This window comes from Calidris pugnax, unplaced genomic scaffold (genome assembly GCF_001431845.1).
Source record: "Calidris pugnax isolate Ruff unplaced genomic scaffold, ASM143184v1 scaffold14, whole genome shotgun sequence".
Classification (NCBI taxonomy): Eukaryota; Metazoa; Chordata; class Aves; order Charadriiformes; family Scolopacidae; genus Calidris; species Calidris pugnax.
In genome coordinates, this window is record NW_015090793.1 from 12,426,034 (window position 1) to 12,439,041 (window position 13,008).

The 13,008-nt window shown below is 43.0% G+C and overlaps 1 protein-coding gene across 1 annotated transcript in view; it reads left to right on the plus strand.

Annotated features, from left to right (window-relative positions):
- PTPRA (protein tyrosine phosphatase, receptor type, A) overlaps positions 1 to 13,008 on the plus strand; it is a 126,907-nt gene that overhangs the window by 25,665 nt on the left and 88,234 nt on the right. The window contains exon 2 of the mRNA XM_014936069.1: positions 3,540 to 3,676. Within this exon, the coding sequence (XP_014791555.1) occupies positions 3,659 to 3,676 (18 nt within the window). The 5' untranslated portion in view covers positions 3,540 to 3,658. The remainder of the gene's footprint in view (positions 1 to 3,539; positions 3,677 to 13,008) is intronic.

Consider the following 13,008-nt stretch of genomic DNA (forward strand, 5'->3'; position numbering starts at 1 on the left):
TTTCTCTCTTGTTTGTATGAGTTCACCAAACCATAATTGGACCGTGAGTTAGCACCAGGTCTTTAGGGAAGCTTGTCACAGCTATGTGTAACAGCATAATAAAAAAGTAACTGCTTAGCTTTAATGTGTCAAAATGACTCATTTAAAATACCATATTGGAGATATGAGGGTTTAGAAGATAAGTAAGATTTGCATGGGAGGGAGTATTTAGTAATGGATCCACAGCTATAATTGTGAGGGGAAATATATCTTCCATTTCGGAACGGTTGGTGTGGCAGAAGTCTGCCCTTGCCGGGGTAGATGCATGTGAAGAATTCAGCTCCTTGGCAGTCCTGTGCATTGTGCAAGTTGTGCGATATATAAATTGCTTAAGTATTGATCCTGTTTCCATAATTCTTTTAAAATAAAGCTTCATCTAAAAAGCTTCAGCATTTCTGGTCTCATGGTCTCCTACGGCACTTCATGGAGCGTGCAGGTGTTTTTCCCCTGTACCTCAGTCTGTAAGGAAATGATACTTCTCTCAGCTTCCTCCACATATTCTCTGCTTGCTGTGTGTAATATTCCTGTCACAAATAGCTGCTTCATTGAATCCTGAAGGCAGATGCCACCTGCATTTCTATATTATATGGAAGTTGAGGTCCAACAGCTTGATGCACAGTCCTGCCCTTTTGAGAGCAAGAAACTGAGACTGAAGCAGGGAAAATGTCCGTATGTCTGTGTCCCTGTAGCTAACAGCCCCCCCCTTCCCTATCCCGAACCCCTGTTTCTTGTTTGAATATAGAGCTGCCGTGTACATCTCCTCCCGTCCCGCAGGAGGCCAGGAAAGTGGCAGACAGACGTGCAAAGGATTATTATATTTGATCAGGCTTTGAAATGGGCTGTAAATAAAGCCCTTGGTGTTTACTGGGCCATTAAACATTTATTAGCCTCTGTCCCAGTGTGTTGCTAGCACTGTAAATAACAGCTGTGATTAAAACGGAGAGTGGGGTCAGCAGTTGCCTTTTGCACTGATGTTTGTAAATGAAGAAACAGGTCATGTAATTTTAAAAGCCTGGTTGGGGGAAGCATCTGCCCAGGTGCCTGGGAGAGAAAGGGCAGATGAACTGGCAGATTGGAGGTCCTCTTTATCACGAGGAAATGCTGGTATCTTAGGAAGTGGGAGAATTTTAACAACAATGAAAAAAGATTAGGGCTTGGGTTAGGAGTCAATTTATCCCTGCCTTTCCTAACAAAAATACTTAATACCCTGGGATCAGAATGGCTTTTGGATCTGGATTTAATTAGGTTGAAGGAGGGTTCATGCCTCTCCCCCCCACTGCCCCAAATAGCCCCCTGGCTGCCCCCATGCTCAGCCACGCACGCTGGGCTCACCAGGGCCACGGGTTTTGCTTGTTGGCATTTCCATCATCAGACTTTTATTTCCCTTTCATTCCCTCTCCAAGCTTTAACAGGGAGAGGAGAAATGTCGCCGCAGGGCTGAGACTTGGCTCGTGAGGTCTTGAGCTGCAGCACCCGGTCGGGCGATAGGGTTTTTGAAGAGAGGAATATGAAGGGATTACTCTGTATTGCTGGGAGTATGACAGCCGGGTGATTCCTACCCCAGGCAATCCTTCTGAAGTCAAGGAGATTGTAAAGCGTGTAAATCAGTACGGAATTTGGCATTTTCCCCTAGAAAAGTGGGGGATATTTGTTTTACTTGCACATGAATTAATTCTAATAAGACTCTATAGACATGACTGATCCTTCTAATCACACCGTTGCTCCTTGCGAAGTTACTCTTGCTATCCTCTCATTTTAAGTAATTTTGTCCAAAAATCCACTTGCGTGGGAAATATCTGTGGTTGCTGCCGGGCTGTGCAGTGTTGCTGGGAATGACTCAGTCAGGAGCGTGTCCTCGTGTGCTTGGGACCTGCGGTGTGAATGGAGAAAGGAGACGGTCTTGTTTTGACACTCTCTCATTTTGAGCCTCTGCAGTATTCCTGTTCCATCATTTAGATGTTGTCAGGCTGAGGGATAATTAGAGGGAGCCTGTTTTGCTACAAAGCTGGATTAGGAATCCACGTTGCTGTGAGCAAGCCTGGGTTATTTGTTGAGAAATGCAAAGAGATGGAGTGGGCGTCCAGCGAGCACCACGAGGGAAGAAATGCTCTGCTGCTTTTTTGCTGTGTCCCGGAATATATCTCCTTTCTACAACAACTGAAAATAAATAAGATTATTTGCCCATTTTATCACATACAAGTATGAAAGCTGTCATTGCAATACTTGGAGTTGGAGCAGGGATATTGGCTCTTTCAGCGGTGTTCTGCAGCCTGGCAGTCTCCATCAGCTACACCAAGATGCTCAAGAGCAACCATGGGAGCTGCTGTCAGAGCTCCCAGGCATCAGCTACCTGGGTACTGGTGGGTGGTTTGGGTGCTGTGCACAGTGGCTTACTCTCTATGTGAGAGGGCTTTAATGCTCTAATAAAACGTTATAATAAAGAACATCAGCTTTTCACTTGCTTCAGTTGCGAGGATCGTTAACTTTGGCTGAGATGTTCTAACAGCACAGGTGGTTTTATCTATTTGAGACTTGCCTTACCTTATAAAAATACATCTTGTCTGTTTATGTGTTGTATGGCACGTGGAAAGTGCGGCGAGCTTTGGTTGAAAATGAAATCTAAAACTGGAAGGAGTCCTACAGAAATTAACTTAGAAACTGAATATATTTAACTGAATAATTGAGAAAATAACTGGGTCCCGTTGAGCTGGTTGCCAAGGGAATAGCTCACTCATCTCTCCCCCAACTTGATGAAACAGTTATTGTTTTCCTCTCTTGCTTACTAACATACCCACAACTCCAGAAGAGCCACCTACCTGCTCTCACAGATGGTCTAACTGATACATGCTTAGTTCCACCTCAAAGCCATTTATATGAGCAGAACGTAGCTTTGAAGGCACCTTCCCCTGTGTCAGACCTCCAGAAGAGTTTATGTGATTGAAACGTTTGTCCCTTTTTCTGTTAATGCTGGCTGGCCCAACAAGTGCCCTGCTTCTGCCCACAAACCTTGTCTTCTCTAGAAAAGAGAAAATACGGTGGTTTAAGGCAGCAGTCTAGACTTGAGTGTAAGATCTGGCCCAACTGGAGAACTTCCTAGCTTTAGGCTGAGCGATGTATGTTCCTTGTTGTCCTCTCTGCAAAACACAACGGTTTAAGAACAAATTTTTTTGTTCGTTATGCTCCTGGTACATTAGCAGACTGCGTAACCATTACTCCCTAAATGGCCTGAGCTATGGTCTTCGGTCTTCTCAACCGTCTCCATGCCTTCTGCAGGCTGGCGTACCTGCAGCTGCGCTTGGAATACTTGGGTAAAGTTAATTTATGTGGAGATTACGTTAGCGGCTGGGACAATCCCAGTTCTATGGGACAGTCCTAGTCACCCACAACAAAGTTCAAGCCGTTGGGGCGATAAAAAGACGGTTTGCTTAATATGGCTGATCTGTGTGAAACGAGTCGCTCGTCTTGGCACACGCCATTAACTGGGTGTTTCTCTCTTACAGGGCGCATCGAGACTAACATTCAGCCTTACTAAGGATTGACTGTGTGCTGCCCGTCAGCGTCCCGGTTTGATAGTAATCGGAAGAGCTTTGACCGTCGTCTTGGGGAGGTGAAAATTTGAATGACTGTGCCTTTTAAGGTATAGTAGAAACATAAATGAGATGTTTGGGGTATGAAGCTAGTACTGCTGCAGCCTGCACAGAAGAGCAGCCTTGGGAGGTGCTGAGTGTACAGCTTTCTCATGGATTCCTATCTCTCGGTTTTACAACATCTACGTGGTGAAACCTGCGCTCCGTCGTTCCCCTGTTTGATCTTCATGAGTGACAGCATCTTAGACTGGGGGATTGCCTTTGTTTTGATGCAAGCTTTCACAAATCCAGTATTTTCTCATTATTCTCAGTTCTGAAGCTTTTAGTTTGTGTTGCAAGGTGTGAGGAGTTTGGGTCTCAATATTTGCACTGGTTTTGAAGAGGGCTTTTCTTAAGGTGTTTTTTTTCTTGGTTATAAAAACCAGTATTAGGTTGAAATACACTGACCTCTGCTATTACCTTGGCACAGATGGGTGCATAATTCTGGCATGAGTGATGGGGAGAGGAAGGATGGGGAGAGAAAAAACCCTTTTTTGAGGAAAGGAAGATCATTAAGTAAGAAATAAGGTTATGGAGTAAGAAGGAATGTTACTCAGGACATTAATAAATTAAAAAACAACATCCAGCAGGGGGTTTGTGGGCAGTTGTTCTGGTCGAAGTTCCTGCCATGGTCTGACTTGAGGAAAAGTTTTGAGGAATGCTTTAAAAAAAAAATAAAAATCTTACTGTAAGATTTCTTGTTCGTTATTTCAAAGAACTCATTCCAACCAAAATGGATTTGATGCTAGGATAGTACTGCTAGAGTAAAAAATTGAGATGTGTGTGTGAAACCTTGTGATTTTTATAAATGAGGTCTTTTTAAAAAACATTTCTTGTTCCTGTGGCTTTCACAATTTCACCCTGTCTGGAGATGAAGTTTGTATATGTGGTTTGATAAATCCTTAAAGCTTGCACGTAGGGTCCTGCTGACACTGGGTGCTTCACAAACTTGGCCAATTTATGGTTTCATATAAAAATTCTTTGAACTTACTGCAAACCTGGTGTGACACCTCTGTGCCAAACTGAAGCCAATCATAACTTTTATGGATGACTAAATGCTTCCTTTTGAGTTTGTGTGATATGAGTTTCAGATTTGTTAGGGTCTGTGTGTGTATGTATGTACTTAATTGAATTTCATGTTGTCTTTTGCTAGTGTACTTTTTAGTCTGCTTGGTCACTTTTCAATTTGGAGAAAACTCCTATTGAGATCAACAGCTGATTTATTGAGAAGTGGCCAGTTGTCCTAGAAGAAGGGCTTTGTCTTTAGTGCATGCTTTCTCCATAGTTGATCCCAGAAAAGGATTAAGTTCAATGAGACTATAGTCAGAGATACAGAAGAAATTTTCCCGTGATGCACACCATAAATGTTAATAGTCTGTACTCTGTTTAATATTGAGCTTTTGCTTGTATAAGAAAAGCCTTTTTAGAGAAGCAAGAGAATGATGAATACGTACCAATATCTGCCAAAATAACACAGGTCTTATCATAATCCAGTAGGACAAAGATGGTATCTGTACTCAGGCAGTAGCTTTCTCCAAAAAGCCTGTGGTCTTGCTGTGCCTATGAAGGCTTCTTGGCAGTTTGGGGTTGGAAGCAGGCAATTCAGTGGCCAGCTGGGATCCTAAAGCCACTGGGATCGGCAGGATGTGCCTGAACTCAGGCGAAGAGGAGCGGCTGTGGGCTGATGCTTCCCTGTGGCCAATGTTGGCTGATTTGACCAGCCAGAATAAAAGGTCTCAACAAAATGGCTTGTGTGAGAGTAGTTTGTCTTGCGGGATGAAGCCAGATGTGGATGTGACTGTCAGCTGGAGTGAAATAGTCCATCGTCACTTTCCTTTCGCAGGAAAATCCTTTTGGAATAAGATGGTGAAGTCCACAGCTAAGGTCACGGTGGGACTTGTTCTGCTATTTCAGGTCGTGTGGGCTGCTAGGCAGGATGCAGAGGTGGACGCTGAAGTGCCAGAGGTGTCTGTCATACTGTGAGACTTGTGGCTCTTGTGGGCTACTGGAGAGTCATTTTGGGCTGAGTGTTTTTTCTCTCTAAAACTGGGTTATGAAATAGCCGATATCGGCTGGAAAGGCTTGAGCACCCTTTTATGCTTTAATGGGTTGCCTTTTAAGGTGTTTCATTATACATCGCTTATTGATTCATGTCACGGGTCCAAAGCATTCAGATTTGGATTATGTGGGAGAAAACTAGTCCATGAAGTCTATACAAATCTGTCCACTCGGATGTATCGCTAGATTTCTGGGCTTTGTTTTCTCTGGTCACGTTCGCTTGTCACAAGTTACTGTCCTCTTTTTGTCATCCATTTCAGCAATGTCACACATTTAGTCTAGCTCAGGCTTAGCACGGGGTATAATGCTGGCAGACCAGGGTGTTTGCATTTGCAGGTAAGAAGACTTCAAAGTTTAGATCTGAAACCTCGATTATATCCTAAAAGATTCTGCATGTGTAACTGGAAAACTTGGGATCCCAGACTTCATAGTGCTCCAAGGTCTGGTGGCTCCTCTGGGTAGAGGTCGCAGTGGTATCAACTCAAACCTGGCTGAGCTGAAAGCTGGCTGAACAGTTGTGTTTAGAGGAATCGAGGGTATTGTTCAAAAAACCTGTGCAGTCTCAGTGCTTTGCTAGCAGTAAAGGATGTGGCACAGGGGCGGCTTCGTAGGAAATTCAGCTTTCAAAATCTGCAGAGAAGCTGCCGCCAGCACCGACCCAGCAGCGGGTCGGAAGCTGCGTTTTTGGGATTATTGCCAAGAGATGTTTCTTGGAAACTCTTCCGCATGCAGTGCGAACAGCAGGACAGGAGGTCTTGATTTGAACTCTAGATGATAAAACCACTGAGGTTTTGGCAGGGCTGCGTGTTTGGATGCCTTGTTCTTGGCCTTTCTGGTTTGGGTGTATAGGTGAACCCCTGCCTGGGCTGGCTCAGAAACTTCCATCTGACTTTGTAGCAAGCTGTATTTTCCACTCCGTAGGAAAGTTTTTTGGGAGTGAAACAGCTCTCTATTTTGTTGGATGGAATTCTCCGACCCGCTGGCTACACCCGTTCTATTTTTCTGAATCAAACTGGGGCTGAACCTACTCTGCAGGGTCATTAATTCTTCTTAAAGATGACATTCTTCTTCCGTGTTTGCCCTCCCTGACGTGTAGTCTTCCTGCTCACGTTACCTCTTGGCCCATAAGAGAGAATGGTAGTGTAGGTCACCTGCCTGCCTATGACAGAGACCCTCAATTGACTAAAACCTGGGTTTTTTTTTCTAGTAAATCTCATTTTGGACAGAAGGGGAGAGGAGGGAATAGATATGTAATCTCTGACTAGATCCAGCACTGATTTCTTCAGTAGGAATCCACAAGCACTGCTGCAGTGGAAGTAACACTGATCGTTATTATTATTTGTCTTTAAATTCCCCCAAAATACTCTCAGTTCCCAGTCATGTAGAGATCTAGAGGCTTACAACATACAACGAGGTATGGAGGGAAGAAGGGGAACCCACTTGCTGCAGTTCTTGGAAGACAAGTTACGTGCTGACATCTTGGGGTGTATGAGCGTGCAGACAGCAGCAATGTGTGGAAACTTGGTTTCTGCTGCCCCAACTGCTGCGGTGGAACTTCAGAAGAATAACTGGAAAATGGACAGAGCTGTGGATGTAGCCTGGAGTGGCAATTGGTCTTTAGCCCGGGTCAGTCTTTCCTCTGTCTTTTTTCTGTATAGATTCCCCATCGCTTTCTCTGAATCCTGTCCTGTTTTTCAGGGAGCTTTAAAATTTATGGAGAGAAGGGAGGAAAATCTCTTCCTTACTGCAAGGGCCAGGTCAGCATCTTTTTTTGGAAATCCCTGCGAGAGCAGTTTGTCAGAAAACGTTAGGGGAAGTGGAGAGCTGAGCCTAGCAGAGCCAAGCTGAGCTGGAATGCTCCCTTGGTTTCAGCTCATCCGTATCAGCAAGGTGCGGTGGGAGCAGAAATCTTTTTATCAGCGACTGTACAGCATAAGAAAGAGAATTTCCCAAAGGCTAGGCTTCCTCCCAAAGTTTTGCTCTCCGAGGAGGCCCTGAGAAAAGCAAATACACTGGGAAGTTGGTAACTCCAGACAAGTATGTGCACGCACCACTGTGCATACCCACATGTATGTACGTGGAGTGCTCTCCCAAATAGCCTAGAACCTGAGAAAATGGAGATAAAATCAAAAAACAATTGAAGTTAATTATGTTTTCAAGGCAATTGGAGGTTGGTTGAAATCTTGTGGGATTTCTGAGCCCTCCCAGTGCAATTTCAGTCTGCGTGTGGGGAAGAAGGTTTGGTTGCTGTGGTCATTAGTGTCTCAGTTGTGATTGTCACTTATTGCTGGTGTCAGATGATGATGGTGTTTGGGTTAGGGATGACGCAGATGTCGCCACCGGAACACAGTTATCTTCTAATTGCAAATTATTCTTTTTGTCACATGGCTGTGTGGTATACGTATCCATTTGTGGTGGAGGAAGCTTACCCTTGCTCTTTAAAATGCACAGCACAAGTTTGGATTCAATATAAGTTTGGGCTTTAGATGAAAAAACAACAAAAACTGTTTTGACATGTGACTGAACTTTGTTGTTCTTCTTCCACCCATGTACTTCACTCTTTCTTTTCATCCTCACCAGAAACTGGCCTGCATTTTGTGTTTTGGGCAATAGTGGTGTTGCTAGCCTGACTTTGAACATAATGAAAAAGAAAAAAAGCCACCTTTCAATAAGTCTTGGGTATCTCTTTGCTTTATAGAGGAATTGGGATGTGACTGAATTCTTAAAAATGCCAGATGTTGGACACTCAGGGGTTTACAGGTAAGCTCATATGGATTAGCTGAATTAGAAATCTGTCGTGATGGTTAAATGTCTTGCTTTCTATAATGTGAGCTTGAGAAGCAAAAGGAAGAGCCTTGCTTTAATTCTAGAAGAACCAAAATCTTTAAAGGTCTAGGAATTGGAGATCACAAAATACAGGTGTGAAAAAAAACCTGTATGGGACAGTTTTTCATGCCGTGCCCTTCTGTGCCTATGTGAATTTAGGCCAAGGAGTGCTACACCTAGTTCAGAATTTTGACTGACCTAAACTTTGGGTCTACAAACACGTAATGAAGTACCATCAAACATGTTGTTATGTGAAATGGCACTGCACATTTTTTGGTACGTTCATATGAGTATTTGTTCAGAAGCAGACTTCACCAGTGGAAGCACATGATATTATTCAAAAGATAACACATACTTGTTTTTATTCCCTTAAGATGGGAGATCTTTCTTCAAAGAATCATGAATAAAACAAGAAAGTGCCTCGTAGCGGGTATTAAGGAAAAAAAAAATTAAAAAGTCTTTGGAATGGTCTTTCCCTCTGGCATCTTTACTTGGGTTCTGCAATCAGTAATTCAAAGGAAGTTTTGTGGAAAGGAGAGGCAAGATGCAGGAGTTGATATGACTTCCCCAAGGGTGAGGACTTCTAGAGCTGGGACCCGAACAGTAATCTCTTTAATCCCCGCTCAGCATTTCACTATGAGATCATTATTCTGTTTGATTAATTTGCACAATGCCTCTAAAGCCATAATGCTACATATGCATTGAAGACTCCTACTGCAAGTCCTCGTTTGAGTATCTGGGAGCTGTTTGCTATCCCGGACACCTTTTTTGCTTGAATTTTGAATACGAGGAAGTATTCCCAAGCCTTGGTTGGTTTTACTCTGATCTGATCATCAATGCTGATGTATTGCTGGTGTTCATTGGGGAACATTATTTTCAGTAGGGACAAAGAGTTCTTAGTGCAAAAATTAGTTTAAATGCTCATGTTTGATAAGTACGGATACAACTGTAGTGATGACGACATCTTTCATGGTTTTCACATAACGATGAGTAAAGTGTTATGTTCTTAAGCTTAAATTCCTAAAGATAGGAGAGTGGTAACAGGACACAGTTTGCATGTATCAGCCCCTCTGTCCCAAATAACCTTTTGAACCCTTGAGCAACTTCAGCCGCATTTGAGAAACTTCAAAGACTTCAAATATTGCAAGTTCTGTGAAAACTGAGTAGCAGAGAGGAGATTGTAAGACTTCTCAGGCTTGATAGTGATTCCGCAGTGTAAATTTGCTTCTTGCTTGCCACTAGGTAATCTATATTTGATTTGTAGGATGATGCCAACTCCCCAGTTGAGGTCATGGTATTACCAAAGCCTCAAGTGTGATACTGGGCAGTCGTTCTGCCCCTCTGCCGCATTAACCCCTATTGTATGTACGGATGACTTCATCTCTGTTCACTTGGAGGCACACGCTGTCTCTTTTACAGGCATTATCAGATTTACTGGCAGCACCTCACAAATCTCAAACGCTGTGTAAATGCCATCAGCGCCCCATGCCCGGAGACCCGCGAGTATCTAATGCATCACGTTGCAAACTGTGAAATTGAAGATTCGGCCCCACTTTAATGTTTCAGCACTGTAAGCCACAGAACTAATGCAGCTCAGCATACTAATGAGGGAGGTATTTACTGTTAAGTGCCGAGCCGCCGTTAGAGAACTGCTGGCGTTCAGCTTCACCCTTGAAACCTTTATAGGAGGCTGGTCTTCTTCTCGGACTGAACCTTGCAGGGTCCTCAGCAAACACCCAGCATCGCAGCGGCAGGAAAAAAAAGCCCAACTTGATGACTTTCAGGGAAATAGCCCAGAAAATTAAATCCTCTATACAATTTATAAATGAGCTTGAGTAAGGGAGGAGGAGGGATTGATGGGGAACTGGTTGTTCTTCCTGGGGAAAAGGTGAAGATGAAACCAAGACTAAACGTAGGCCAGCGGGTTACCACGGGAATAAAAGTGAGATGGTAACAGGTTATGGTATCTTTTCAGGGCATCACAAATGTTGGTATTTTTATTTTGGAGAACCCCTTCTGCAGCACTGTCTATTTGAGTCCCTGTCATCTGTTCATTTCAATTGGAAAATATCAATATAAGCGAAAGTGTCACTTTTAACTTCTCTACACTTGGTAGAAAAGCATTTAGAGCTAATAGCTGGGTTTGGTGTTACCTGGAAACACTGAATGTAGGAGATTTCATTGAGATGACAGACCACTTCATAAAGACAGGACTGTGAAATCCAGTTGGTTTGTCAGGTATTACATAGTTAGGGGCTCACTGTAAAGGGGAAGTATCATTTACACTCCTGAAATTTGAAATCTAGGCAGGTTAAATTCTTTATCTAGAAGGTGGGGGGAATACTTGTGAGAATTTTGCTTGCAAGGATGGCTTCCACCAGGAGTGAAGAATGCCGTGGAAAGAGCACCCATCCAAGAGGGTGTGGTGGTTTCTGTGAATTTGAGTAATTTCACACCAGGCCCTGGAGGCTGTCCAGGTTTGAAACGGCAAACCTCTGAATTATGTCTGATGTAATAGCTGAATTACTTAAAACTGAAATGGTATCCTGAATATCTGTCCTATTGACTTGGATGGAGGTGCCTCCAAGAGTGAAGATCGTTTTAGTTTAGATGCCCTTAGCTGTGAAATGGGCATCAAAAATCCCAAACACACAAAATTCAGCTGTGATTGCTTCAGATCTCCACATCTAGCTTTTATATCCCTGGGATGATCTTGATTTGTTTCCACCGAGAACGTGAAATTCCAGCTGAACCGCACGGTGCGGAACAGAGCAGTGCGTGTTGATGGGGAACCCAACGAGTTTTAAGAGCCTGATGGGAAATTATAGCAAACAAGGGCTGTTGGCAACCAACTTCCAAATCTAAATCCTCCATGAGCACAATACACTACAATTATAGCAGCTTTCCCGGGTCAGGAAACAAATGCTGTGACTGCTGTATTCCTGTGTGTGATATTTATGACACACAATGTTATCTTTGTAATTGTTACGTATGCTTTTATGTAGTGCAATTAGGGTGGAGCTGAGGTTAATGGTAATGTTAATCGTTTTCGTGTTCTTAATTTAGACTCTGAATGCTGTCGTTCAGTAGGGAGTGAGTAACAAAAATTATTCATGCTATTGTACTGCTGTCACATCTGTGATGAAGGGAGATGGCTACAGCACAGCCTAAATCAGCTGAGATTGCTCAAGTCTTGGATTTACCTGCTGAAAAGCCCATTCACTTAAGCTTTGGTGTTTTCTCCTGCTTATACCGCGTTGGAAAGTCCTGAGGGTCCTAATGAATGGACTTGCTCTGGAATCAAACCCTGCACTTGGAGGGATGTCTCTCTGTATGGACTTCCAGCTGAACTTCAGCTGAGGCAGAGAATCTGTTTATGATATACTTGTTCAGAGAAACTCACCTCTGACATAATGACATTATTTCACCATAAATTTCTCTTTTCTGAAGTGTATTCTGGAAATGCAGTGGAAATTGGTGCAGAGTCCAAGGGTATGTGGGTTTTGGGCCTTTTTTCCTCCCCACTAACTTCCATGAGTTGGGATGTGTCTGGCTACAGGTTTTATCCAAAATACCAAATTCAAAATATCAAAAAAATAACAAAAATTTAAAAAAAAACCAGCACCGAAAGCCCCTCAACTTGTTTTGTTTAGTGACCACTCCTAAAATACTTTTGCTCACCAAAGTTAGGGAAATAGGCACCCCATGCATTCTGCGTCTTCACCAAGAGGTACAGCTCAATGAGAAATGAAAAAAAGATATAGGAGATTGGCTTTTTTTTTTTTTTTCTTTAATTCTGCAGTGTCTGGTGAGAATAGCAGAATGTGATGAGAATTAGTGCTGTCTCCAGGATCAAGTCCTGCTGCTCCAGGTGGATCTCATGGGACCATTCCGCTGTAGCCTTTGTTGGAGGGGAGGTGAGGTTGCTGGGATCCTCAGCTTCCTAATGGGTTTAACTGCGTCTCTTTGCCCAATTTAAAGTTAAAAAGATTAAGTGCCTGTTTCTTTTCTATAACTGAAACATTGCAGCCATCTTCAGGCAGTTACAGAAGAAACACAGGAAACCATTTTGTCAAGGATCAAACTTCTTTTTTTTTTTTTAATGATGTACTCAGTTCACAAATAAAAAGCTTATTTGCTAAAGACCATTTGCTTTTGCTGCAACCAGACTGAAGAGGCTGTACTCAGGAAGCACCAGAGGGCTGGCTTAATTTTATAAGGAAAAAAACAGACTTCTGAGAGTGCTCTTCATGTTGTACTTCCTCAGTTCAGGACTCCAAGTCTTTCACAAAACTGAGAAGCATCCCATGGGACCACAGCCATCCTGGGGTGGTGGATTGAATGACTTAAGTATCTTTTTTTGGTCTGATTTGTGACTGTAGCTTTAATTTATTGCCTCCTCTGTAAACCACAGATATGTTTGTTATTTCCAATTACATGGTCAAAAAAAAAAAAAAAA